Genomic DNA, 26,084 nt, shown 5'->3' with positions numbered 1-26,084 from the left:
CTGAGCACCATACTAAGTGCTTAGGAGAGTACAATATAACAGATTTGGTAGACATGCTCCATGCCCACAAGGAACTTACAGTCTAGAGGGGAAGGGAAAAGGCAGAGAAGAATGACCATTGGGCAATTTTAGGGGTTGACGTGCCAAGTTGATTCAGTTTCTTCTTCACCCCTAGCTAGGGCTCCCATCCCCAGGAGATCCTTGTGGTCCAGACTGACCCTGGGAAGAGGGGCGTAGGTAATTTTTGGGTCCAGAGGTCTAGTTTGGACCAGATGCCACCTGACATCCCTGGAATCACAGAACAGTGACCGAAATCCAAGGGGAAAACATAAAACTGCAGTATTCCTGGCATGTCAGTTTAGAGACATGGCATGGCATGTTAGAGAAGCAGTGTGGCTCAGTGGAAAGAGCACAGGCTTGGGAGTCAGAAGTCATTGGTTCTAATCCCGGCTCCAACACTTGTCAGCTGTGTGACTTTGGGCAAGTCACTTAACTTCTCTATGCCTCAGTTCCCCCATCTGTAAAATGGGAATTAAACCTGTGAGCCCCATGTGGGACAACCTGATTACCTTATATGCCCTCCAGCGCTTAGAACAGTGTTTGGCACATAGTAAGCGCTTAACAAATGCCATCATTAGTATTATGTCATAGTCTTTGGATCCTTGGATTCAACCAGAACCCTTAAGGCTACTGCCAACTGACCCAGTGCCCTAGAGAGCAGGAACAGGTCCAAAACTTAAACAAAGGGTTCAGATGAGAAGACCGTCTTCTCTGAAACCATCTTAGGGCCAAATGGTGGCTGAATGCCAGTCGGCTCCCTGTTCCTAGATCTCTTTAGAACTCAACCTGCCCAGAATGACCTTTCTTTGGCTGAATGTATTTCCAGAAGACCTACAAGCAGCTTGGAACACCCAAGGAAGGATGCCAGGAAAATGAAATGCATGCAGCAGGGAGTAGTGGGCAACGATGGACAGAGAGGAGATATCCATGGACACAGTAAGGGAGGGAAACAAAATTGACCTTGGCAAGTGGCATTATTTTATTCATCTAATAGTTCTTTTACTTCACTTCTCTAGCCTTTAAGCTCGTTGTGGTCAGGGAATGAATGTGTTTGTTCATTGTTAAATTGTATTCTCCAAAGTGCTTAATACAGTGCTTTGCACACAGTAAACGCTCAATAAATATGATTGAATGAATGAAAGAGGTTCTGACCAGAATATGTCTTTAGCAGAAAGAAGTTGAGTTAAAATATATACATATATATACATATATATATACATATATATATACACACATTCAATGTGTGTTTTTTAACTACCCATATGTTCTTGTGTATATTATTTTTAGAATGTTTCTTTTCTCCAGTGGAAAATACTCAAATCACCAATGTTAGGATTTTCTTCCTAGCATCTATTTATGTGTAGGGCTGCCTTTTCTAAGAGGCTGCATTAGAAAGAGTAGAAAGAGTAGAAATGAGAAAGGTACACGACTACCCTTTAAGACTGGGTAGCTTACCCAAATTGGTTCTGTAGCCCTTTGAAGTCAATGTAAAATTCAGGGCTATTTGACAAAGACTATCCTGACCCACACAGAACTGATGTTGGGGTCTATTTAAAATTGATTATTCACACCTACGAAAGTAAATGGGGCCAAGTTGACTGTGTACCCTGGGTGGTACCAATCACAAAAACTTGTGTCTACCCCAAGCTTAGCACATATGCATTGATATTTATTCATTCATTCAATCGTATTTATTGAGCGCTTACTGTGTGCAGAGCACTGTACTAAGCGCTTGGGAAGTACAAGTCGGCAGCATATAGAGATCGTATCTACCTAACAATGGGCTCACAGTCTAGAATGGGGAGACAGACAACAAAACAAAACATGTTAAGCCCTTACTACGTGTTAAGTGCTTGGACGTGAACATGCCCGCGTGCGCACACACACACACGCACGCGCGTGCACACACACACACACACGGGGTTTGGCCTAAGAACTGTTTTGATTTTCTTTAGAGGCTTATGGGTTGCCCATTAGACGATATGGTGAGATCAGTGGATCAGGTCTAGGCAGAAGGTTCAACATCTCTGGTATTGTTAGAAAGGTGAGAGGGGCAGCTTGGGCAATGGGAGAAAGGGACAAGATGGACCATAAATGGGATAGAACCATGAATCCACAAAAGTACTTCAATGACGGAGCACAATTCCTTGCACTGATGGATAGAAGGAGAAGTGGTCTAAGAAGGGGAATGTCACTCTGCAGTCCACAGAACCTAACTCTAACTCTGATCCCATGTCGGGTTTGGTGTTAACCTTTGATTTGGCTGTACATCCATGAGCTGCAATTTAGAAATCGGCTGGCCTATTGCTAATCCAGTGTAAAATAATATGTATTCCACTATATAACCCCTGGGCTTTCCAGAACAATTAATAAACAACATTTAACTACCAGTGTCCATTCCAGGACAGATATCATAAGTAAAGCCCAAGAAACAACAAAAATGCAGCTCAGGGCAGATCATACTCTTACTTATTTATGAATACAGAGGCTATCATCTACAGTCATGAAGGTCTAACAAGTGTTTGTTCCCGTCCTCCTGGTTAAGCTTAGCCCAATTCTGTGGTAAGATTCCACTGCTGTTAGCCAAAGCTAAAATAAAGATGGATTTCAGTGAGGGACCAGCAATGACTGTAGGGGAAGAAATACAGGATTGAAATGTTGACTTGAGCTTTCCCATTCTAAAAGGAACCTGGTACTTTTGGTACTTTGCGTTTTGTTTTTCAGGAGACACTTAGTGAAGTAAATAGTACAAATGAGTACTTGCTGTGTGCAGAGTATTTGCTGTGTGCAGAGCACTGTGTTATGCATTGGGCATTGATTACAAGAAGATAACAATAGCATTCCATTCCAGAAAGCTTTCCACCCTTGTGTCACTAAATTGGAGAGCTGAAATTAGTATTTATGAACAATTTTGCTTTCTTTTTCCAAGACTTTCCTTCTCCCTCCCTCCTCCTCTGACATTTTAGTTGACTCCCTCCCCTTCACCCACACACCCAATCATTTGCTAATCCTTTCATCCAGAGAGAAGGGAATCTTTGATAGTGAGGGGAAGAAATGAGTCTACAAATTCTTCGTATATTCTACACTTTCTTCCACAGAAATTATGCATGGATGGATGCCTGCCAGGAATCCAGTCTCTCCACTATTGATCTTGCTATTCCTGTTGAAATCCAGAACTATCCATTACTAGTAGGCATGCTAAGAATCAAATCATCTGACTAGTTTTCTGTCTAATTTTTCAAGTCTTTCCCTACCAAAATCCTAACTAGCTTCACTTGATTCTAGGACTTCACAAACACTGAAACGTTTGCTTAAAAGGGAACAAAAAAATGAGAGCAAAAATCTGTCTGAGAGAAGAGCCAACAAAACAGAAATTCAAAGTGGTATGGAAAATAAGTCTCCTTAGAACTTCAGTGATGGATGGGTATGTCTTTAGAGGAGAAGTAACTCCCAAACCTCACTCCCCACCAGGCTTTAGCAAGCAAACTTTCCTTTCTGCTCAGGAGCCCTAATCTCCCCAGAGGCTCTCTTAGGGATGATACTTCAAATCAGTGAAGGCTTGGGAGAACAACAAAGCTCCTCTGGAGTGGGAAGACATTCTGTCTCTCCAGCCCATTCTTAGGTGTCCGGTCTAAGAAAAGATGGGTCCATTCAGGACCAACAATTTTCAAGCTCAATCTGGAGGTGGGGAAGAGTTGAAAGAGTGGAACCATGTATTAGAACAGTGGTTGCACCTTTCCCACCAGACCCAGGGTGTGAGCCATTAATTCTGGGGGTGATTTGATTCTGCAGAGGCTAAGGCTCCTAGATCCAAAGGATCTGGAGAAGGGGCAGGTCACAAGCACTTAGAACAGTGCTTTGCACATAGTAAGTGCTTAATAAATGCCATTTAAAAAAATCAGGGGGTCTAGGGCAACTTCCCTCATTTGACCTACCCAAAATCCTACCTTGCCTGTGGTGTAACCTTGGGCAAGTTGCTTAAATCCTTCTTGCCTCAGTTTTCTGTAAAATGTAAAATGGGGATTCACTACCTGTTTTTCCTTCTACTTATCAATCCATCAATGGTATTTATTGAGTGCTTAATGTGTGCAGAGGACTGTATTAAGAAGTTGGGAGAGTACAACACAGGTGGTAGATATGTTCCTTTCCCATGAGGAGCTTACAATCGAGCGGGGAAACAGACATTAATATAAATAAATAAATTCCATATATGTAGAGAAGTGCTGTGGGGGTGAGGGTGAGGTGATACTCCCATACTTAAAGGGTAAAGATCCAAGTGCAAAGGTGGGGAGAGTGGTGGCCTGTTGCATATGGAGGGGGAGGGAGTTCCAGGTCAAAGGTCAGATGTGGGCAAAGGGTCAATGGAGAAATAGATGAGATCAGGTTACAGTGAGCAAGCTGGCACTACAGGAGTGAAGTGTGTGGATTTAGCTGTAGTGGGAAATCCGCGGGGTATGGCAAGAGGGGTGAGCCGATTGAGTGCTTTAAAGCCTATGGTAAGGAGTTTCTGTTTGATACGCAGGTGGATGAATAACCAAGCATCAGCATGGCTTAGTGGTAAAAGCAAAGGTTTGGGATTCAGAGGACCTGGGTTTTAATCCCAGCTCCACCACTTGCCTGCTGTGTGACCTTCAAGATTGTGAGCCTGAGGTGCGCAGGGATTGTCTCAATTTGTTGCTGAATTGTACTTTCCAAGTGCTTAGTACAGTGCTCTGCATGCAGTAAGCCCTCAATAAATATGATTGAATGAATGAATGAATCTTGGGCAAGCCACTTGACTTCTCTATGCCTCAGTTACCTCATCTGTAAAATGGGGATTAAGACTGTGAGCCCCACATGGGACAACCTGATTACCTTGTATCTACTGCAGTGCTTAGAACAGTGCTTGGCATATAGTAAGCACTTACCAAATACCATTATTATTATTCTTGAGAAGTGGGGAGATGTGGAGTGGACATTTTTAGTCTGTGGAGTGAAAAGGGCAGAAGCCACATTGGAGGGGGTCAAAAAAGAATTGGAGAAGAGGAAGTGGAGGCAGAGTGGGTGCAGATAACTCTCAGAGTTTGGAGATGAATGGTGGGAGGGTGATTATTAGAGTGATCTATGGAGTCAAGGGACGTTGTTTTTTAAACCACAGGATACATGAACACATTTGAAAGCAGGGGGAAGGTGTCTGTACTGTGTGTTTTCTTCTTCTCCATTTCCAATAAATAATAATATTGATAGTAATAATAACAATTATGGTATTTGTTAAGTGCTTACTATATGCCAGGCACTATACTAAATGCTGGGGTGGATTCAAGCAAATCGGGTTGGACAAAGTCCCTGACCCAGCTGTGGGGCTCACAGTCTCAATCCCATTTTACAGATGAAGTAACTGAGGACCAGAGAAGTGAAGTGACTTGCCCAGGGATGCACAGCAGACAAGAGGTAGAACCGGGATTAGAACCCATGACCTTGTGACTCCCAGGCCCGTGCTCCATCCACTTCGCCAATGGTATTTATTTGAGAGCTGACTGGGAGCAGAACACTATAGTAAGTGGTTGGGAGAGTATAATACAACAGAGTTATTTGATATGTTCCCTGCTCCTAAGGATCTTACAATCTAGAGGGGAAGCAGACATTAATATGAATTACCAAATGTAGCACTTCCCACACTTCAGAGAATCAAAGTTCGAGTCTGTTCATGTATTACACACTTACCCTTGTTTTGGCATCAATTTTAGCTCCTCGATCAAGCAGTAGTTTTACCATATTGGCATTTCCTCTCTTAGACGCCACATGCAAGGGTGTGATATCATTCTGTTGGGGAGAAAAAAAAATTAGTTTGTTCCTGTGGATTGCAAAGAGTTTGTTCAGATCACCACCAACTCCTTGTTCAAATATTTTCCTCTGACAAGTAACAACAGCTTTATTTTCCCTCAAAGGATGGGGAAAGGATGAACATATGATGACATGGCTCTTTAGCTGGGAGCCTCCTTAGGGAGAAGGGTCTGGTCTATTTGGTTTGAATGAGAAGGCTCAATATGACACGATGGTTCTTGGAAGATTTTCTGCTCTGATGTCATGCATCTGGAACTCAGTGTATCTCCCCTCATACTCTTGAACATTGCATCAAGGCTAAGACTAGGTTTAAATACTTTCATATTGTTGAATCCCTTAAACCACAACACTTCTCAGAGTGTGCCTTGAGTTGTCAAGGGGTGGAAATAAAGTTAATCTCTTGGCTCTGCTTGAAAAACTGTGCATGAAATTTTTTTCAGGGCATATCAATAACCAAGGTCTGTTGGACCCATAGATTTTGAATGGGTTTATGGGTCCACATCAGCACTGAAAACCAATCCTTGTTTTTTCACCTGATGTCAAGAAGCAGACATATTATTATTATTACTATTATTATTATTATTATCATTATATTTGTTAAGCTCTTACTATGTGCCAGGCACTGTACTAAGCGCTGTGGTGGGTTGGACAAAGTCCCTGACCCAAATGGGGCTACCAGTATAAATCCCGTTTTACAGATGAAGTAACTGAGGCCCAGTTGCCGCAAATGGGGCTCAGTTTTAATCCCCATTTTACAGATGAGGTAATTGAGGCACAGAGAAGTGAAGTGACTTTCCCAAGGTCACGCAGCAGATAAGTGGCAGAGCCAGAATTAGAACGCAGTTCCTTCCAACTCCCAGCCCCATTAGGCTTCTCTCAATCAGAAAAAAAGGGTGAAGTCCATTGTGGTTTCTTGGAGGGCATTTACTGTAACAATAATTTCCTTTACCAGGGTATATATTTTTGTCTTCCACGGAGATAATCAAATAGACTGTATACTTCTTGTGGGCAAGGAATGTGTTTACCAACTCAATTACATTTTACTCACCCAAGCACTGCACACAGTAAGCACTCAATAAGTGATTGATTGATTGATATTTATTCACAAGTAAGGTTATCTATTTTGGGGGGCTAATTCCCACTTCTCAGCATAATGGGATTCAACTTTGCTCTCACACACATAAGAACGCACTCAGTGGAACCAGATTTATCAGAGGCCTCTTTAGAGCCCATTGACTTTCCCACTGCCCGATGACTGGTTTCAAATCCACAGAATTAAAACAGAAAGGCCTAAGTACAAAGCGTATAAGGTCAAGAAACAGGTATACTGCCTTGGTTTTCAAGGGGCTGTTTTTCTGTCCTTTGGGGCGAATGATAACAGCTGGTAGGATGAAATTAGCTTCCCGATGACTGCACAGCTAAATTTTACGGGAAGCATCTGTCACCCAGCTGAACGCATCAGTTGAACCTCTGATGAACTGCAGTGTGGTGGAGTCGAAGAGACTTGGGTCACGGATGGTTCGGAAATGCTCTCCCAGCAGCCCTGCAGCAGGTAGGAAAGTCCACCTCACTGAGGCTGAAACAGAATGGGCTGCAAGCTTTCCTGGAACTGAACTGGTTTGTGCAGGGAATGATAAGGAGTGCAGGATATTTTGCAGCCAACCTCTTTTGCCTTAGTTGGATTTAATTATCATTGTTCCAGGTAGACTAATTTTAGGGGGAACATATTGCCAGTTCCATTATTGTGAGTTTTCACATTTGTCCAATCCCCCAACACGCAACGTGAAAAGCACCGTGGTCTAGTGGAAAGAGCACGGGCCTGAGAGTCAGAGAATTTAGGTTCTAATCCTGACTCTGCCACTGGCCTGCTATGCGACCTTGGACAAATCATTTAACTTTTGTGTGCCTAGTTTTCTCATATGCAAAATGGGGATTCAATACCTGTTCTCCCTCTCTCTTAGACTGTGAGCCCAATATGGGACCGGGACAGTGTCTAACCTGATTAATCTGGTTCTAGCCCAATTCTTAGTACCGTGCTTGGCACAGAGTATGAGCTTAATAAATACCATATCGTCATCACCACACAAAGACAACAAGCACTACAATCTCACATATGTGTGGTACATGTTTAGAGTTTTAAAGATTCCATAGACTTCTCCAGCCTTCTTGCTCCTCTAAAGCCAACCTACTCACTGTAGATCTCATCTATCTCGCCGCCAACGACTCGCCCGCATCCTGCCTCTGGCCTGGAGTGCCCTCCTTCATACCCAGCAGACAATCATGCTCTCCGTCTTCAAAGCCTTATTAAAAGCACAATCTTCCAAGAAGCCTGTGACTGTGACTTGCTCCCTTTATTCATCCCCCCTCCCAACCCCACAGCACTTATGCACATATCTGTAATTTCTTTAATAATAATTATGGTATTTGTCAAGCGCTTACTACATGCCAAGCACTGTTCTAAGCACTGGGGTAGATACAAGGTAATCTGGATGTCCCACATGGGACTCACAGTCTTAATCCCCATTTTCCAGATGAGGTAACTGAGGCAAAGAGAAGTTAAGTGACTTTCCCAAAGTCACACAGCGGATAAGTAGAGGAGTCAGGATTAGAACCCATGACCTCTGACTCCCAAGCTGGTGCTCTTTCCACTAAGCCACTGCTAATGCCTGCCTCTAGACTTTAAGGTCATTATGAGCAAGGAATGTGTCCATTTATCATTATATTATACTTTCCTAAGTGCTCTGCACACAGTAAGCGATCCGCAACTATTGAATAAATGAACCACTTATCCCTCAGTCCCACAGCACTTAAGTACATATCCATAACTTATTTATTTATTTTAATGTCTGTCTCTCCCTCTAGACTGTATGCTCACTGGGGACAGAGAACGTGTCTACCAACTCAGTTATACTGTGTTCTGCTAAAAGCTTAGTATTAAGCTCTGCGCTCAGTAAGCGCTCAATAAATACAACTGATAGATTTATTCCATAAAAGCTCCCTCCTTGCTGGCTCTCCCTTGAAGGCAATCAGAATTTCAGAAAATGGAGCTTCTCCAAGTGGAGCAACTACCCTTCCTATAATCGGACAATGGCTCCTGGGTGAGATTAAAGATTAGAACAAGTAAACAGGAACCAAGACTGGGGCAAAACACACCACACTTAATAGCTTCCCTCTAAGATAAGGATCCTTACATTCATTCCCTAGAGGTATCCTAAGACTCTAGAGACAGATGGCAACAGGGCTTTCTTCAGCTTGTTAAATCTCCGAATCATTATGTCAAACCACATCCAGGCTAGAGTCTCCTTTATCCTCATGCTCTGTTCAATCATGGCTACTTGTTACTTTCACTGCTGGGTCGAGATTTGCAAACTTCAACCTTGGGCTGAAAGAACATTTTCTTTGGTAATTCTGATGAAAGTGACGGGGGCAATAATGGAGAAGTGATCTAGTGGCAGAGAAACAGACTTCTGCCTCTAAGAAGCAGCTTTAAACCAAAGGATTCAATGTAATGATTTCTAGTTGCCCTACAATTTCCACCATTTGCGAAACAGCATGGCTTAGTGGAAAGAGCAAGGGCTAGGGAGACAGAGGTTGTGGGTTATAATTCCACCTCTGCCACTTGTCAGCTGTGTGACTTTGGCTAAGTCACTTCACTTCTCTGTGCCTCAGTTACCTCATCTGTAAAATGGGGATGAAGATTGTGAGCCCCACGTGGGACAACCTGATTACCTTGCATCTGCCCTAGCACTTAGAACAGTGTTTGTCACATAGTAAGTGCTTAACAAATAGCATCATCATCATTGTTTTCTTAAAAGTCAAAAGTTTTACTTATAGCTTGTTTACAGAACCCCACATAGCTGTTCTTCACACTCAAATATGATACTGATAATGAATTCTATCTTTGTGGAGGACTCATCCTACCATGCTTGGTGCAGGCAAAGACAATCCTTTGCCATGCTGATGTGTTCACCACTTGCAAGATGAGTTGTTGATTTCGAATGTCTCCAAATGCCTCCATCTCCCATCCCTCCCTATGGCTCTGCAATTTGTGAATAGCCTCTTCCTGGCTGGTCTCCCCGCTGCTGTGGCCTCCCAACAGTATGTTGATATTCCACATATTTTAAGATTGGAAAGTCCTACTTTTTAAAGAATTTATTCCAATAATAATAAGAAGAAGAATAATTGTGGTACTTGTTATGTTACTATGTGCCAGGTACTGTTCTAAACACCAGGGTGGATACAAGCAAATGGAGTTGGACAAAGACCCTATCCCACATAGGGTTCACAATTTTAATTCCCATTTTACAAATGAGGTAACGGAGGCCCAGAAAAGTGAAGTGACTTGCCCAGGGTCACACAGCAGACAAGTGGCAGGGCCAGGATCAGGACCAAGGTCTCTTTGACTCCCAGGCCCATGCTGTATCCACTAGACCATGCTGCTTCTCATGCTGTTCTCCCTCCTTTCATGGATCCCATTTGAGGGAACCATTCAGAAACTGTCCAGAGTTCTACTTTGATCATTCCCATAATACGGGAACCAATGTTCAATCATCAATCAATCATATTCATTGAGCACTTACTGTGTGCACAGCACTGTACTAAGAGCATGGGAGAGAAAAATGTAACAATACAACAGACACATTCCCTGTCCACAATGGGCAGTCTAGAGGGGAGACATTAGTATACATCAATAAATTACAGATATGCATCATTATAAGCACCGTGGGACTGAGAGGAGGGGCGAATAAAGGGAGCACATTGGGCAATGCAGAAGGCAGGGGGAGAAAAGGAAATGAAGGCTTAGTCAGGGAAGGCCTATTGGAGGAGATTCATTCAATCATATTTATTGAGCGCTTACTGTGTGCAGAGCACTGTACTAAGTGCTTGGAAAGTACAATTCAGCAATCAAGGGAGACAATCCCTGCCCAGATCGGGCTTACAGTCTAAAAGGGGGGAGAAAGACAACAAAACAAGTAAACAGGCATCAATATAAATAAATAGAATTATAGATATATACACATCAAAACATGTAAATAGGCACGACCCCCACCCCCAGCTCTGCCGAACGCCATGGATAAAGGGCCAATTTCACCCTTGCTGCTAATAATAATAATAACGAAAACTGTGGTATTCAAGTGCTTACTATGTGCCTGGCACTGTACCAACCGCTGAGGGAGATACAAGGTAATCAGGTTGAACACAGTCCCTGTCCAACACGGGACTCAAAGTCTCAAGCCCCATTTCACAGATGAGGTATCCAAGACACAGAGAAGTGAAGCGACTTGCCCAAGGTCACACAGCAGACAAGCGGCAGAGCCGGGATTAAAACCCAGTGCCTTCAGAGTCCCAGGCCCTTGATCTATCCACTAGGCCACACTGCTTTTTGCTGGCCATCCCCCCTCCCATCCCCATAGTACTTATATCCACATCTGTCATTTATTTACTTATATTAATGTCTGTCTCCCTCTCTAGACTGTCAGCTCATTGTGGGTAAGGAATGTGCCTATTACACTGTTATACTGTCCTCTCCCAAGTGCTTAGTATAGTGCTCTGCACAAAGGAAGTGCTTAATAAATAGGATTGCCTGACTGACTGAGAGCATCTAGAAGCCACCTTTGTATCAGGAAGACCAGCAGGCTGGAGCTTGTCAAGAGTGGGGAGGAGTGCAGGGTCTCACCAGCTGCCTGCACCAGCTGCCTGGTAAGATGTGCCTTCAATATGGCTTTGAAGGTGGGGAGAGTATTTTTTTTAAATAACATTTATTAAGTGCTTACTATGTGCAAAGCACTGTTCTAAGCACTGGGGAGGTTACAAGACGATCAGGTTGTCCCACATGGGGCTCACACTCTTAATCCCCATTTTACAGATGATGTAACTGAGGCTCAGAGAAGTGAAGTGACTTGCCCAAAGTCACATAGCTGACAGGTGGCAGAGTCAGCATTTGAACCCATGACCTCTCACTCCAAAGCCCGCGCTCTTTCCACTGAGCCACACTGCTTCTCTTGCATTTGATATTCATATTTGAGATTCATATTTGTCAGATACGAGAAACAGCATGACAGTGGATAGAGCACAGGCCTGGGAGTCAGAAGGACCTGAGTTCTAATCCCAGCTCTGTTCCACATCTGCTGTGAGACCTTGGGCAAGTCACTAAACTTCCCTACGCCTCAGCTACTTCATCTGTAAAATGTGGAAAAGAGTGTGAACCCTATGTGGCATGGCAATTATGTCCAAGCTGATTAACTTGTAACTACCCAAGTGCTTGGCAAATAGTAAGCACTTAACAAGTAGCATTATTGTTATCATTATTATTATGATTAACAACAATAATAATAATAATAATAATAAGAGGGAGGGCATCCCAGGCCAGTTGGCAGGATATGGACAAGAGGTTGGTGGGGACTTCAGTCTCCACAGCACTTATGTATATATGCATATATCTATAATTCTATTTATTTATATTGATGTCCATTTACTTGTTTTGATGTCTGTCTCCCCACTTCTAGACTGTAAACCCGGTGTAGGCAGGGATTGTCTCTACTGCTGCATTGTACTTTCCAGTGCTCTGCACACAGTAAGCATTCAATAAATATGACTGGATGAATGAATGAACTCTGTTACTTTGTTCTCTCCCAAGCGCTTAGTACAATGCTCTGCACACAGTAAGTGCTCAATAAATACGATTGATTGATTAGATGGCACAAGCAAAATTGGTCAAGAAACCAGATGTGCCTTCTATAGTAGATTCAAGTCTCAGTCATATAGTGTCGTTTTATGGTACTTCAGGATCACACTTGGAGAGTTTCCAGTACTCTACCAGTCTCGACTATGGGAGGAAGAGTCAAGCAGAGGCCTACCCATTCCATTCCTAGCTTGGCCAGAGGCTAGCGAGTGGAAGACAATCTGCTACAAGTCAAAACTCACCCATGCTGGGCAGCAGCGGCATGGGAGAGAGTTGAGGGCAGAGACTCGAGTTTACTGCGCAGAGGGCGGCAATGGTAAACCATTTCTGTATTTTTACCAAGAAAACTCTATGGATCCACTACCAGACAATTGCAGATGGAGAGCGGTGCGTTCTGGGAGAGGTGTGTCTGTGGTGCCGCTATGGGTCAGAAACAACTCGATGGCATAAGGCAAGACAAGAAGGACTTTCTTCGTGCCAAGTACTGTACTAAAAACTTTCCAGCCATGTTGGATACAAGATAATCAGGTTGTACACAGTCCATGTCCCACATGGAGCTCACAAGTCTTATCCCCATTTTGTGGATGAGGTAACTGAGGTACAGAAAAATTAAGTGATTTTCCCAAGGTCACAGATCAGACAAGTGATGGAACTGGGATTAGAGCCCAGATTCTTATGATGCCCAGGCCTATGCTCTATTTCCTAGGCCATGCTGCTTATTGCAAAATCTCCTTTAGACATTTAAAAACTTCATTGAGATACTCAATTCAATAATATTCATTCCAAATATTCTATGTATTCTGTACCTACAAACATCAGTGAACCATAGTATTTTATTATTCTTAGTTTGCTTCAATCCGTGGTAGATAAGTATAGATAACATTTTAGCAAAATTTTAGTATTCAAATTTAGGTACACATAATTCAAGAAATAAAGTTAAAGTGGGTGGGAAATAAATGAGTTACTGATATTATGTAGTCTTTAACTTGTGACCTAACCAAAAACTATCAAAGCATTTTGGTCCCTTACAGATAGATTCTAAAACAATATAAAAAGTGAAGTTCTACATTTGCCCTGAAAGTTTTGAGTTAGAGCTCAGACAAACTCCCATTAATGTCAAAGTTTGGCTGCACATCATCATTTACAATTCTCTGGCACCAACCTCTCTAATGTAAAGTTCTGAACTGCCACATTCTATCACTCAGCATATTTTTAGGTCTTTGATCCTCCACAAAATTCTCTCTTTGTTCTTCAGATAGAATGGTAAAACAGAGGAATGCCTGAAGATGTTTTACTGCAGTACAAAACAAATTTCTTTGAAAATAACTTTGATTCCTTGAATAGTGCAGCATGGCTGGAAGGTTTTTAAGTCACCCTAAGAACGTTATTATTCCTCCTTAGAATGTAGTATAGCATTAATGACCACAGTAGTCAGTCATAAAATAAAATGCTGCAGAACTCTGCAATTCCATTCAAGTAAACAAAGTACTAAATAACTCTTGCAATCATTACTTCTGTGTTATTACCAGTCACGTTATTCTCTTACCACCAACAAATTAAATCGAGAGCCTGTTAAAACTTAGAATACCTCATTGTTGCTCTAGGGATTTACCACTCACACAGCTCAAACCATGACAAGACTTGAATCTAATAGACATATATTAGAAGGGATTGAATGGAAAGAAAGAGAGGAAGTGGGGAAGGGGAGAAAGAGAGACAAAGAGAGATAGAGAGACAGAAGGAATGCACATGTGTACACACACACACACACATATTTATCTCTGTGTGAAGGCACTATGCTTGGAATATTCCACGTGACTCATTTTCATCATTTAGTTACAAAGTTCTGAGTAACCCCAAAAGGCAAAAATGATATTTTTTCAATCCCTTTAGGACAGATTATAATTTTACCAGTATTCTGCAATTTTTCAATCTATTTCTAAATTAGCTATAGTGGGGTTTTATTGTTGGATTTTTTTTGGTTTTGTATTGGAAAGTTTCTAGGGAAATGTTCTTTATGTGCTCGGTGATTGGGATAAGAATGAAAGAGGAGGGCGGGAAAGGGCAAACGTGCAGAATTTCCCAGGTGAGAAAAGATGCCCATAGGCCTTCCATCACTGGAAAAATTGTTCAGGTACATATATACCTAGAATGGTTAACGCAGATGTTCCAAATGGAACAGACAATCTGAACAAGGTTGTCAGACTCTTGTTTCCAAGTTACTGTTCACAGCTAGAATACCTGGTCCAGGAGGCCTAGTATTTAAAATGAGGAGGAAATAGCTAAGTAAAAAAGCTTATCATCAGATAAATGATTTGCTTTGTATTTCTTTTAAAGGAATTAATATCTCTCTGGTGTCTGATGCAATCAACCAAATCAAGCAATCAATTAATAATATTTACTGGGCACCTACTGTCCGCAGAACACTCTATTAACGATTTGAGAAAATATAATGGAATTAGTAAAATGTGCCTGGCACATAATAATAACAATAATAATAGTACTTGTTAAGTGCTTATTATGTACCAACATTGTTCTAAGTACTGGGGTAGATACAAATTAGTCAGGTTGGACACAGACCCTGTCCCACATAGAGCTCACACTCTTAATCCCCATTTTACAGATGAGGTAGCTGAAGCCCAGAGAAGTGAAGTGACTTGCCCAAGGTCACACAGCAGACATGTGGCAGAACCAGGATTAGAACCCATGACCTTCTGACCCATGCTCTAGCCACCAAGCCACGTTGCTTCTCATAGTGAGCGCTTAACAAATACCGTAATTATTATTAAGTACTATTGACTAATTGATGAGTTAGGTTTTGATGGTCAGTCCGATTAGCCCTGACATTCTGGAAGGGGAAGAGGAAACCAGGAGAATCACTCCCTGAGGGCAATGTAACTCATGCTTTAAAAAGAGATATTGGAAGCAGGCCCATCAGAGGGAAGATGGGGAGGCAGAGAAGGCAGGGGAGCCAGGTAGCTGGGGAAGAAGACCCTTGGCCTTCTTAATGTGGGAGGTTACGAACTGTTAGCCTGGAAGAGCAGAACACAGGAAAATCTTGTTGCTATGATCCTGGACAGACACGGGGCACAGAGAGTGGTTGGAGATGATCCCAGGTGAGGGTTAGGGTACCCCTAAAGGTTTACGGCCCCTCAGCTGGGACTCTAGAGGAGCAACATTCCTGCCTCTGAGGGGCAGAAAGGACACTGACATATGAAGGATTCAGAAAGGGGGAGACTGGAACCTGGGTGCCCAAGAGAAGCAGGGAAAGGACCAAAGTAGCAGACCTAAGGAAAGTTAATTTGAAGCAGAATTCTTTCTATTGTTACTGGATAAAGAATACTCTTCAATGTTATTGAGAACTCTGATCCTGGTGTCTGGCTAGGATAGGGCTGGAAGAGGAGGTCTGAGTGCCTAGAAGACACCCAGCTGGGAGCTGGAAAGCTGGGAAAGGGCAAGGAAATACTTTTTTCACAAGATTCTATAGCCAGGCCTGGGACTGAAGCGGGGAGGGAGACAGTCTAGTCCCCAATGACCTCTTCGCCTTGTGGGGAGACACCCGGGTTTCAGAAGAGGAGTAGTGATAGAGGTGTATATTTGGGGTATACTGGGCAGAAGGTGGCCAACCTGATGATCGTGAGAGGCTGGATTTGGAAGTCTTTAAGATCCAGGGGAGGCTACCCAGAGTCTAGATGTTACTCAAGTGACTCCGAGGGCTATTTCAGCTGGGATTTGGGACTGAGAACCTGGTAATGTCACACCATGTCGACAAGGAATTTACAGTTGGTGAGAGAGACAGACTGTAATATAACTTACAGATAGGAGAAAGACAGAAAAGGGGGTGAGTACATAAATTAGTGCTTAATAGGTATGTGAGGTAAGTACGTAAGTGTTTTGGCAGGTTGAGAGTGCTTAATTGCTTAGGTGGTGCAAAAGAGCTGACGCGGCAGTTGGAGGAGGATAGAAAATAGAGAACTTAGAAATCAACTTGTGATTTTAGAGGGGCTCTGAAGAAGGGTAGAGCTGTGGTCTGTCATACAGGAAGTTCTGGGTGCAGGGGAAGGTGTGAGCTAGAGATCAGTGATGGGGGAGATACAAGGAATAATAGAATAGCCTGAGAGGAAAGCAGGATCGACTGAAAATAGGAACAATTTATAAATCCTTAATTAGAAAGCTCAGAACTCAGTTCTAGACTGTAAACTCCTTGTGGGCAAGGAACATGTCTATCAACCCTCTTGTAATGTACTTTCCCAAGTGCTTAGTACAATACTCTGCACACAGTAAACACTCAAAAATACTACTGCTTGATTGACTGATGGGAAAGCAGCATGGCATAGTGGATAGATCACGGGCCTGGGAGTCAGAAGGTCACGGGTTCTAATCCTGGTTCCACCACTTATCTGCTGTGTGACCTTGGGCAAGTCACTTCACTTCTCTGTGCCTCAACTGTAAAATGGGAATTGAGATGGTGAGCCCCACGTGAGCCAGGCACTGTGTCCAACCTGATTTGCTTGTATTCACCTCAGAGCTTAGTACAGTGCCTGATACATAGTAAGTGCTTAAAAGATACCACAATTATTACTATGATAATGATTGACACATCTTTTTAAGAGAAAACATATATGGCATCCTTACAGATAATTTTCAATCACAAAAAACTGTGGTATTTGTATTTGTTACATGTTTATTTTGTTGTTAAGCACTGTATTAAATGCTGGGGCAGATACAGATATTCAGGTTGGACAAAGTTCATATCCCACATGGGGTTCACAGCCTAAGTTGGAGGGCGAACAGGTAATGAATTCCCATTTTACAAATGAGAAAACTAGAGCACAGAGAAGTTGTTACTTGCCCGAGGTCACACAGCAGGCCAGTCGTGGAGCTGGGATTAGAACCCAGGTCCACTGAATCCCTGACCTGTATTACTTCCCCTAGGCCACTCAGCTCTTAATAGGTGCACTCTAAATAAATTATAAACAGAGAAAACAGAGATCTTATAATTAAGCCTTGAGATCTCAATTATATGTTTGAAAAAAACACAAATGATGGAAGCACATACTATTTTTGAAGGTTCCTATGCTTCTTAATATAATTCTATTATAATTGAAGAGGTATATCTAAATAATCATATGTGTAAAGCACTTGGAAGTATACAACATAACAAATAACTGACATATTCCCCGCCCACAATGATCTTACAATCTAGAGGTATAGTACAGGTATATTCACTGAGAGACATGTTATAGCTTTCCTTGATAATCTTCACCTTTATAGAAATTCATTTTTGGACAACTACAATAAAAAGGATTTTTATTAAGAGAACTAATTACCAAGTCTATGATTCTGAGGGAAAAAATGACATCTTTTCCACCCAAAGTACATTAATCTGTAAAGTTTTTGAACTCAGTGAATTTTAAAATGATACCCCTTTCTCTCCTTTGAAACTTAGCTTTCTTCTGAAATTTCAAACATGCCAAAGAATGAAAGCAGGTGCTCTTGATGTGTTTGAGTTAATTTTGTTTTGAAATGAAGTTGCTTGCTTGAAAACTGCTCCAGTTTACTGTCAACACACTTATCACCTCAACACTGAGCACTTCTTCCAGTTCCAAAATAAACACTGAAGCTGTGCTCAGGGGTACTATGTGGCCCCTCACCAGGAACAATCTACAATTGCTGAGTATGGCAGCGATATGACCAGCATCATTAGCCAACACCCAAAATAGATCAACGCATTTAAAAGCCCTCTAAAGAATGTGGCCAATTTTCTGAGAGAGTTTCACAGTGGCAGGTCCACTACAGACTCAGAAAGCAAAACTCAACCACAGAAAGCAACAGTAAAATTAAGCAGTTCTCCACTCTACAGCCCCTAACATCTCCAAGGAGCATCTCTCTGCAAATAGTTAATTACTTTTGGGCAAAATTTCTCCCCTTACTTCCAAACCCTTTAGAGAAATCCCCATAGTCTCACTGTCGAGAACTGAAAGCTCTGAGCAAACTGGAAAAAAAACAAAAAATGTAGTGAGAACCTCTGCCTTTGTTCTTCAATAAAGGAGTGTGTTTTCCAGTTCAAAGTTAGCTGGAGCCTTTGAGGCTGAGGAGGAGCGAGCTGTGTGGCCTATAAACTGAAAGACAATGGGGGTCTCTCAAACAGTTAGAAAAGGCAAGGCCATTCACTGATGAAGGCAGAAGACCGATCGATCAATATTGATCTTAACCCCTATGTGGTAAGCTTGTTGTGGGCAGGGAATTTGTCTATTATACTGCCATATTGTACTCTCCCAAGCACTAAGTCCTCTGCATACAGTAAGCACTCAATAAATATGATTGAATGAATAAATGCTCTCCATAAAGTAAGTGCTCAGTAAATACGACTGACTGACTCTGTTCAGGACATTGTACCTGAGGAGGACTGTGTGTCCCAGAAACAATCTGGCAGAGCCTGAGTCACGTTAATTTGGTATTTGTTAAGCACTTACTATGTGCCAAGCACTGTTCTAAGCAGTGGAGTAGATACAAGATAATCAATCTGGGCACAGTCCCTGCTCTACATGGGACTCACGCAGCATGGTGTAGTGGATACAGTATGGGCCTGAGAGTCAGAAGGTAATGGGTTCTACTTCTGGCTCTACCACTGTGTGCTGTATGACCTTGGGCAAGTCATTTCACTTCCCTGCACCTCAGTTACTTCATCTGTAAAATGGGGATTGAGACTGTGAGCCCTACGTGGGACAGGGACAGTGTCCCATCTGATTTGCACGTATCTACCCCGATGCTTAGTACAGTGCTTGGCACATAGTAAGCACTTAACAAATACCGTCATCATCCTCATCATCATTAATCTCCATTTCACAGATGAGGCAACCTAGGCACGGGGACGTTAAGTGACTTGTCCAAAGTCACACAGCAGACAAGCAGCAGAGCTGGAATTAGAACCCATGTCCTCTGACTCTCAAGCCCATGCTCTTGCCAATAGGCCACACACTGCCTCCCAGGGCCCCTCAGTTTGGATGGGACCTGTGCCATGACTAAACCACAGTGAGTGATGGGCCCCTTCCATTTCAGTCTAGACCCACTTAATTGGGCTTGGTACCCATAAAGGTACCAGCATTGTCCCAGGCAGGAGTGAGGCTAGGGCAGGACTAGGTTCTGGATTTGGGAGTCAGAGGTCATGGGTTCTAATCCCGGCTCCGTCACTATTCAGCTGTGTGACTTTGGGCAAGTCACTTAACTTCCCTGTGCCTCAGGCACCTTATCTGTAAAACGGGGATTGAGACTGTGAACCCCACTTGGGACAACCTGATTACCTTGTATCTACCCCAGCACTTAGAACAGTGCTTGGCACATAGCACTTCACAAATACCACCGTTAATATTATTATTATTATTATGTCTGTTCCATGTGGGGATCCAGTTGGTGGGGTTTTGGGAAGGTTGTGTTTGGAGACCCAAACTCACAGCCACATTTTCCAAGAGCACATGGTGTTGGAATCACTCAGAGACTGTCTGTCTGCCACTAGCAATTCGGCTCTTGCTTTATTCTGAGTCTGAGAAATACCAAACTATTTTTCCTTTATGAAAACCTGTTTAGAAAGTTGGATAAAGGAAGATAGGCAAGACTGGAGATAGCTGTCCTTACCAATCTACTCCCATCTAGTCAGAGACCAAGGGCAGTTCTGGAGAGAGCACTGGGATACATGTACAACTCTGAAGCCGTATAAATTAGTTCTCAGAGTAGCAATACACCTTTATCCTCCCACACTGGGCAGTGCCTTAAATTATTTCAAACCGTGGGTTGGTTCTCGAGGGGCGGGGAGACAGAGTTGACTATTGGTGGTTATATTTCTTCATTCAAGTCTAATTTAAGGTGATGTTTACCTGGGTGCTTCCTGAAGCAAAGTATTGTGGGTAACAGAAGGAGCAGTGTGAGATATAAAGATGAAACTACGGCCATTAGAGTCGTCATTAACTCTAGCCTTCTTTTTCCTTTGGTTCAAAGTTCAGTGGTTTATCTCCTTCCTGTAATAGGCTGATGGGGAAGCGGGGGGGGGGGGGGGGGGGTGTCAATCAATCGATCAATCAATCGATCAATCATACAATGGTATTTTTTGAGTGTTAACTGTGTGCTATATTAAGCACTCGAGAGGGTACAATACAGTGGGTAGAAATGATCCATGACTTCATGAGCTAATAGACATAAACCACTATTCCACAGAGATAGTTGTACTAAGCACTTGGGAGAGTACAAACGAGTTTTGTATTTCTTTAATCGCATTCGCAAAGTGTTTACTATGTGTCAGGCACTGCAATAATAATAATAATGATAATAATGGCATTTGTTAAGCATTTACTATGTGGAAAGCACTGTTCTAAGCGCTGGAGGGGATACAAGGTGATCAGGTTGTCCCACGTGGGGCTCACAGTCTTAATCCCCATTTTACAGATGAGGTAACTGAGGCACAGAGAAGTTAAGTGACTTGCCCAAGGTCACACAGAAGACATATGGCAGAGCTGGGATTAGAATCCACAACCTCTGACTCCCAAGCCTGTGCTCTTTCCACTGAGCCATGCTGCTTCTCTGTACTAAGTGCTGGAGTTAGAAGACACAATCTCTGCACTCCAGGAACTAACCCCTGGCTTAATCTCTTCCAATCTGACCAGCCAGGAGCAGGGACACCCCTCTCATTCCCTCCTTAAAACATGTCACTGGCTCATCTGAAGTTGTGAGTCCACTTTGAGACTCCACAGGATAGCAAATATGGAAACAGATGGGTTGGTGGAAAGGGAGTGAAAGCTGCCAGCAACGTTTCTGGGATGGTCTCGAGGTGGGCTTGTGGGATGGAGCTCCACAGACATGGAGTCAGAAGGCTCCGAGTTCTAATCCCAGCTCTTCCACTAGTCTGCTGGTGACCTTGGGCAAGTCACTTCACTTCTCTGGACCTCAGTTCCCTCACCTTTAAAATGGGGATTGAGAGTGTGAGTCCCATGGGGACAGGGACTGTGTCCAACCTGAGGGAAGCAGCGTGTGTGGAAAGAGCACAGTCTTGGGAGTCAGAGGTTGTGGATTCTAATCCTGGCTCTGCCACTTGTCTGCTGTCTGACCTAGAGCAAGTCACTTAACTTCTCTGTGCTTCAGGTACCTCATCTGTAAAATGAGGATGAAGACTGTGAACCCCACATGGGACAACCTGATTAGCTTGAATCTATCCCAGTGCTTAGAACAGTGCTTGGCACATAGTAAGCACTTTAACAAATACCATCATTATTGTTATTATTACTATGGACTTGTATCTACCCCAGTGCTTGATGCACAGTAAGGACTTAACAAGTACTATTATTATTATTATTATTATTATTATTATTATTATTATCATTATTATTATTACTACATGTCCCTCATCTGGGTTGAACAATCCCTGCTAATTCTAGGCTGGCCCTCAACATTATATTAACCCTGTGCAAATCTGGGCCCAGAACACAATTTTCTCCTAGGCAGACCCAATCCACATCAAGTCACCTAAAACTCTGTGGACTTCACTTTCCCCATCTGTGACCCTCCTGGCCTACAAGATGGTTGTGATGGTGGATGAGACTGAAAACCCTTCATGTTTCAGAAGGATGCAGAAGTTTTGCCTTGACTCAAGTTCTGGTTGCCTCCTCCCTAATGAAAGGTCAGAATACCCCCAAAGATATGAAACTCTTCAACCTTTGTCTTTTTTCCACCATAGGGCAGGACTTTGCAGTGGAGAACTTGCATTTTAGGGAAGGTTCCCAAATTCAGATCTTTCCACTCCGGGACCACCTGAGCCTGCCTGCCCTCTGGCCACACTCTTATTAGGGTTTTTTTTTTTCCTCCTCTGGAACTTTGGTTCAGCTGCATAAACAGATATGGGTGTGTGTGTGTGGGCGTGTGTGTGTGCTTGTGTTTTGTTATGTTGTCTGTCTCCCCCTTCTAGACTGTGAGCCCATTGTTGGGTAGGGACTGTCTCTATATGTTGCCGACATGTAATACTACTACTACTACTACTACGACTACTACTACTACTACTACTACTACTAGCATTTGTAAAGTGTTTACTATGTGCCAAGCACTGTTCTAAGCACTGGGGGGATACAAGGTAATCAGGTTGTCCCACCTGGGACTCACAGTCTTAATCCCCATTTGACAGATGAGGTAACTGAGGCACCAAAAAGTTAAGTGACTTGCCCAAGTCACACAGCTGACAAGTGGTGGAGCTGGATTTGAACCCATGACCTCTGACTCCCAAGCCCGGGCTCTTTCCACTGAGCCACGCAGCTTTTGTACTTCTCAAGTGCTTAGTACAGTGCTCTGCACACAGTAAGCGCTCAATAAATAGGATTGAATGATGAATGAATGAGAGAGAGAGAGAGAGAGAGGCAATGGTCACAAACATGGTCTGCTACCTACATATATACATAGAGACACCCACACTTGTGCTCTAAGCAAATCCTGGGTGATTCCCATAAATCACTATTCTGATAATCTAAGCCCTCCTTTTCTCTTCTACCTCTCCCTTCTGCATCAACCTGACTTGCTCCCTTCATTCATCCCCACTCTCAGCCTCACAGCACTTATGAACATTATATTAATGTCTGTCTTTGCCTCTAGACTGTAAGCTTGTTGTGGGCAGGGAATGTTTCTGTTTATTGTCAAATTGTACTCTCCCAAGTGCTTAGTACAGTGCTTTTCACCCAATAAGTGCTAAATAAATACAACTGAATGAATGACTCTGAACCTCCAATTTCAAATCTGATTGCTCTAAGGAGCATGCAGCACTCTAGAAGGCAGAACAACAGGAACTGATTACGTTCCCATTTTTAATGATTAAATATGCAGATAAGTATGCCAGGGTACTTACTGTACTGTTATGCTATGCAACACACAAGCCCCTTCTGGTTTTGTCTGGCTTGAAAAAAAATGAGATGCTTAGAGTTTCAAATACTTTCCTATTTACATTCTCCTTTGAAATGTAAATGAAAGATGGTACAATAAACAATCCTACAACAGAATACTATTTCACAGATTTAAAATGGGATTTATACATTTCATTCAGGGCCTGTTCTTACATCAGTGAGCCGTGCATGTAACCAAAGAGAAAGGTTTAGAGATGAAGAAAAAGCTAGAACATCTAATTCCTTGCTTTTTTTTTTCCTTTTTCAGTACTCAAACAATGATGAATCAGTGACCCCTAGAACAGAAGTGCACCCACACCACCACCCTTCTCAGGATAATAATAATAATAATGATGGCATTTGTTAAGCACTTACTATGTGCAAAGCACTATTCTAAGTGCTGGGGAGGTTACAAGGTGATCAGATTGTCCCATGTGGGGCTCACAGTCTTGATCCCCATTTTACAGATGAGGTAACTGAGGCCCAGAGAAGTTAAGTGACTTTCCAAAAGTCACACAGCTGACAATTGGTGGAGCCGGGATTCAAACCCATGACCTCTGACTCCAAAGCCTGTGCTCTTTCCTCCGAGCCATGCTGCTTCTCTGACATACACAATCACACACAAATAGTCAATGCATTCTGGGAAGCAACACTTCTGACTTGGTTTTGAAATCCAAAATAGAAGTGTTCTTCATTCAACCCCCTTCATTCATTCATTCATTCAATCGTATTTATTGAGTGCTTACTATGTGCAGAGCACTGGACTAAGTGCTTGGGAAGTACAATTTGGCAACGAATAGAGACAATCCCTACCCAACAACAGGCTCACAGTCTAGAAGGGGAGAGAAAGACAACAAAACAAAACAAGTACACAGGCATCAATAGCATCAACATAAGCAAATAGAATTATAGATCATCATCATCATCATCAATCGTATTTATTGAGCGCTTACTATGTGCAGAGCACTGTACTAAGCGCTTGGGAAGTACAAATTGGCAACATATAGAGACAGTCCCTACCCAACAGTGGGCTCACAGTCTAAAAGGGGGAGACACAGAACAAAACCAAACATACTAACAAAATAAAATAAATGGAATAGATATGTACAAGTAAAATAAATAAATAAATAAATAGAGTCATAAATATGTACAAACATATATACATATATACAGGTGCTGTGGGGAAGGGAAGGAGGTAAGATGGGGGGATGGAGAGGGGGACGAGGGGGAGAGGAAGGAAGGGGCTCAGTCTGGGAAGGACTCCTGGAGGAGGTGAGCTCTCAGTATGGCCTTGAAGGGAGGAAGAGAGCTAGCTTGGCGGATGGGCAGAGGGAGGGCATTCCAGGCCCGGGGGATGACGTGGGCTGGGGGTCGATGGCGGGACAGGCGAGAACGAGATACGGTGAGGAGATTAGAGGCGGAGGAGCGGAGGGTGCGGGCTGGGCTGTAGAAGGAGAGAAGGGAGGTGAGGTAGGAGGGGGCGAGGTGATGGACAGCCTTGAAGCCCAGGGTGAGGAGTTTCTGCCTGATGTGCAGATTGATTGGTAGCCACTGGAGATTTTTGAGGAGGGGAGTAATATGCCCAGAGCATTTCTGGACAAAGATAGTCCGGGCAGCAGCATGAAGTATGGGGCAGCAGCATGAAGTATATATAGATATATACACATCATTAATAAAATTAATAGAATAATAAATATGTACATATATACACAAGTGCTGTGGGGTGGGGAGGGGGGTAGAGCAGAGGGAGGGAGTAGGGGCAATGGGAAGGAGCAGAGGAGCAGAGGAAAAGGGGGGCTCAGTCTAGGAAGGCCTCCTGGAGGAGGTGAGCTTTCAGGATTGTTAGTTCTCTAACAATCTTCAAGGTTCCCACTACTGGGTTTACATTTTATTGGCTACTTTTGCTTCACATTCCTTCCGTGAATAATTTCTTTGGAAGTGAGTCATGGATTCAAGAAGGAAGGCTAGATCAATATACCTTTTTCCCATAACATTCCATCAACAAACAATTGCTACCCCAAGTGTGTTCTTCTACAGGCCTGACACCTCTCATTTCCTTTATCCTCCTTGAGAAACATTAGTGGGAGCATGTTTAAAGCTTGACATATGTGATGACCTTTTTCAAAAAAAACCATTTAAAATTACCTCTTCTGTTGCCCGTCATCTTTTTTCCTGCGGATCAGGAAATGAATTGAAAGCAGGAGCAAAACTGGCAAGGCCCACCATCTTAAAGCTGATGTTGCTCTTTCTGGGAAAGATTTCAATTTCCCCCATCCTTATCCCCACTCATCCATCCCAGTCTGGCTGGAAGCCATTCTCCAGTTCATTTGTCCTTACAGGTGCTCTAAATTCATGGAGCTGGACTCTAGACTCTAGAAGTCTTCTCTGGACACTTCGTTCTCCTGTACAATTCAGACTGCAAGTCATCACAATGACTCAGGGGTCAAGCACTTAGTGCAGTGCTTTGCCCACAGTAAGTCCTCAATAAATCCGACTGAATGAAATAAGATTGAGTAAGTCGGAAAACATCAGCAAAGGGACCTAGTTCATCAAAACAACCGCTAAAAAACCAAGCATCTTCATTTGATATTTTTAAGGTCGAGGATGTG

The 26,084-nt window shown here is 42.9% G+C and overlaps 1 protein-coding gene and 1 non-coding gene across 24 annotated transcripts in view; one reads left to right on the top strand and one right to left on the bottom strand.

Moving 5' to 3' along the window:
- ANK3 (ankyrin 3) overlaps nt 1-26,084 on the bottom strand; it is a 710,530-nt gene that overhangs the window by 166,367 nt on the left and 518,079 nt on the right. For all 23 annotated transcript variants that reach the window (XM_038743727.1, XM_038743734.1, XM_038743724.1 and 20 more), the window contains one exon: nt 5,764-5,862. In XM_038743727.1, the coding sequence (XP_038599655.1) occupies nt 5,764-5,862 (99 nt within the window). The remainder of the gene's footprint in view (nt 1-5,763; nt 5,863-26,084) is intronic.
- LOC119926144 lies at nt 12,662-12,797 on the top strand. The gene has a single exon (XR_005450048.1). It is a non-coding gene; the product is annotated as a small nucleolar RNA SNORA7 (small nucleolar RNA).

The sequence above is a fragment of the Tachyglossus aculeatus genome, chromosome 3, assembly GCF_015852505.1.
Source record: "Tachyglossus aculeatus isolate mTacAcu1 chromosome 3, mTacAcu1.pri, whole genome shotgun sequence".
In the NCBI taxonomy this organism is placed as follows: domain Eukaryota; kingdom Metazoa; phylum Chordata; class Mammalia; order Monotremata; family Tachyglossidae; genus Tachyglossus; species Tachyglossus aculeatus.
Note: the sequence above shows the minus strand (reverse complement) of the source record. Positions and strands in the feature narration are given on the sequence as shown.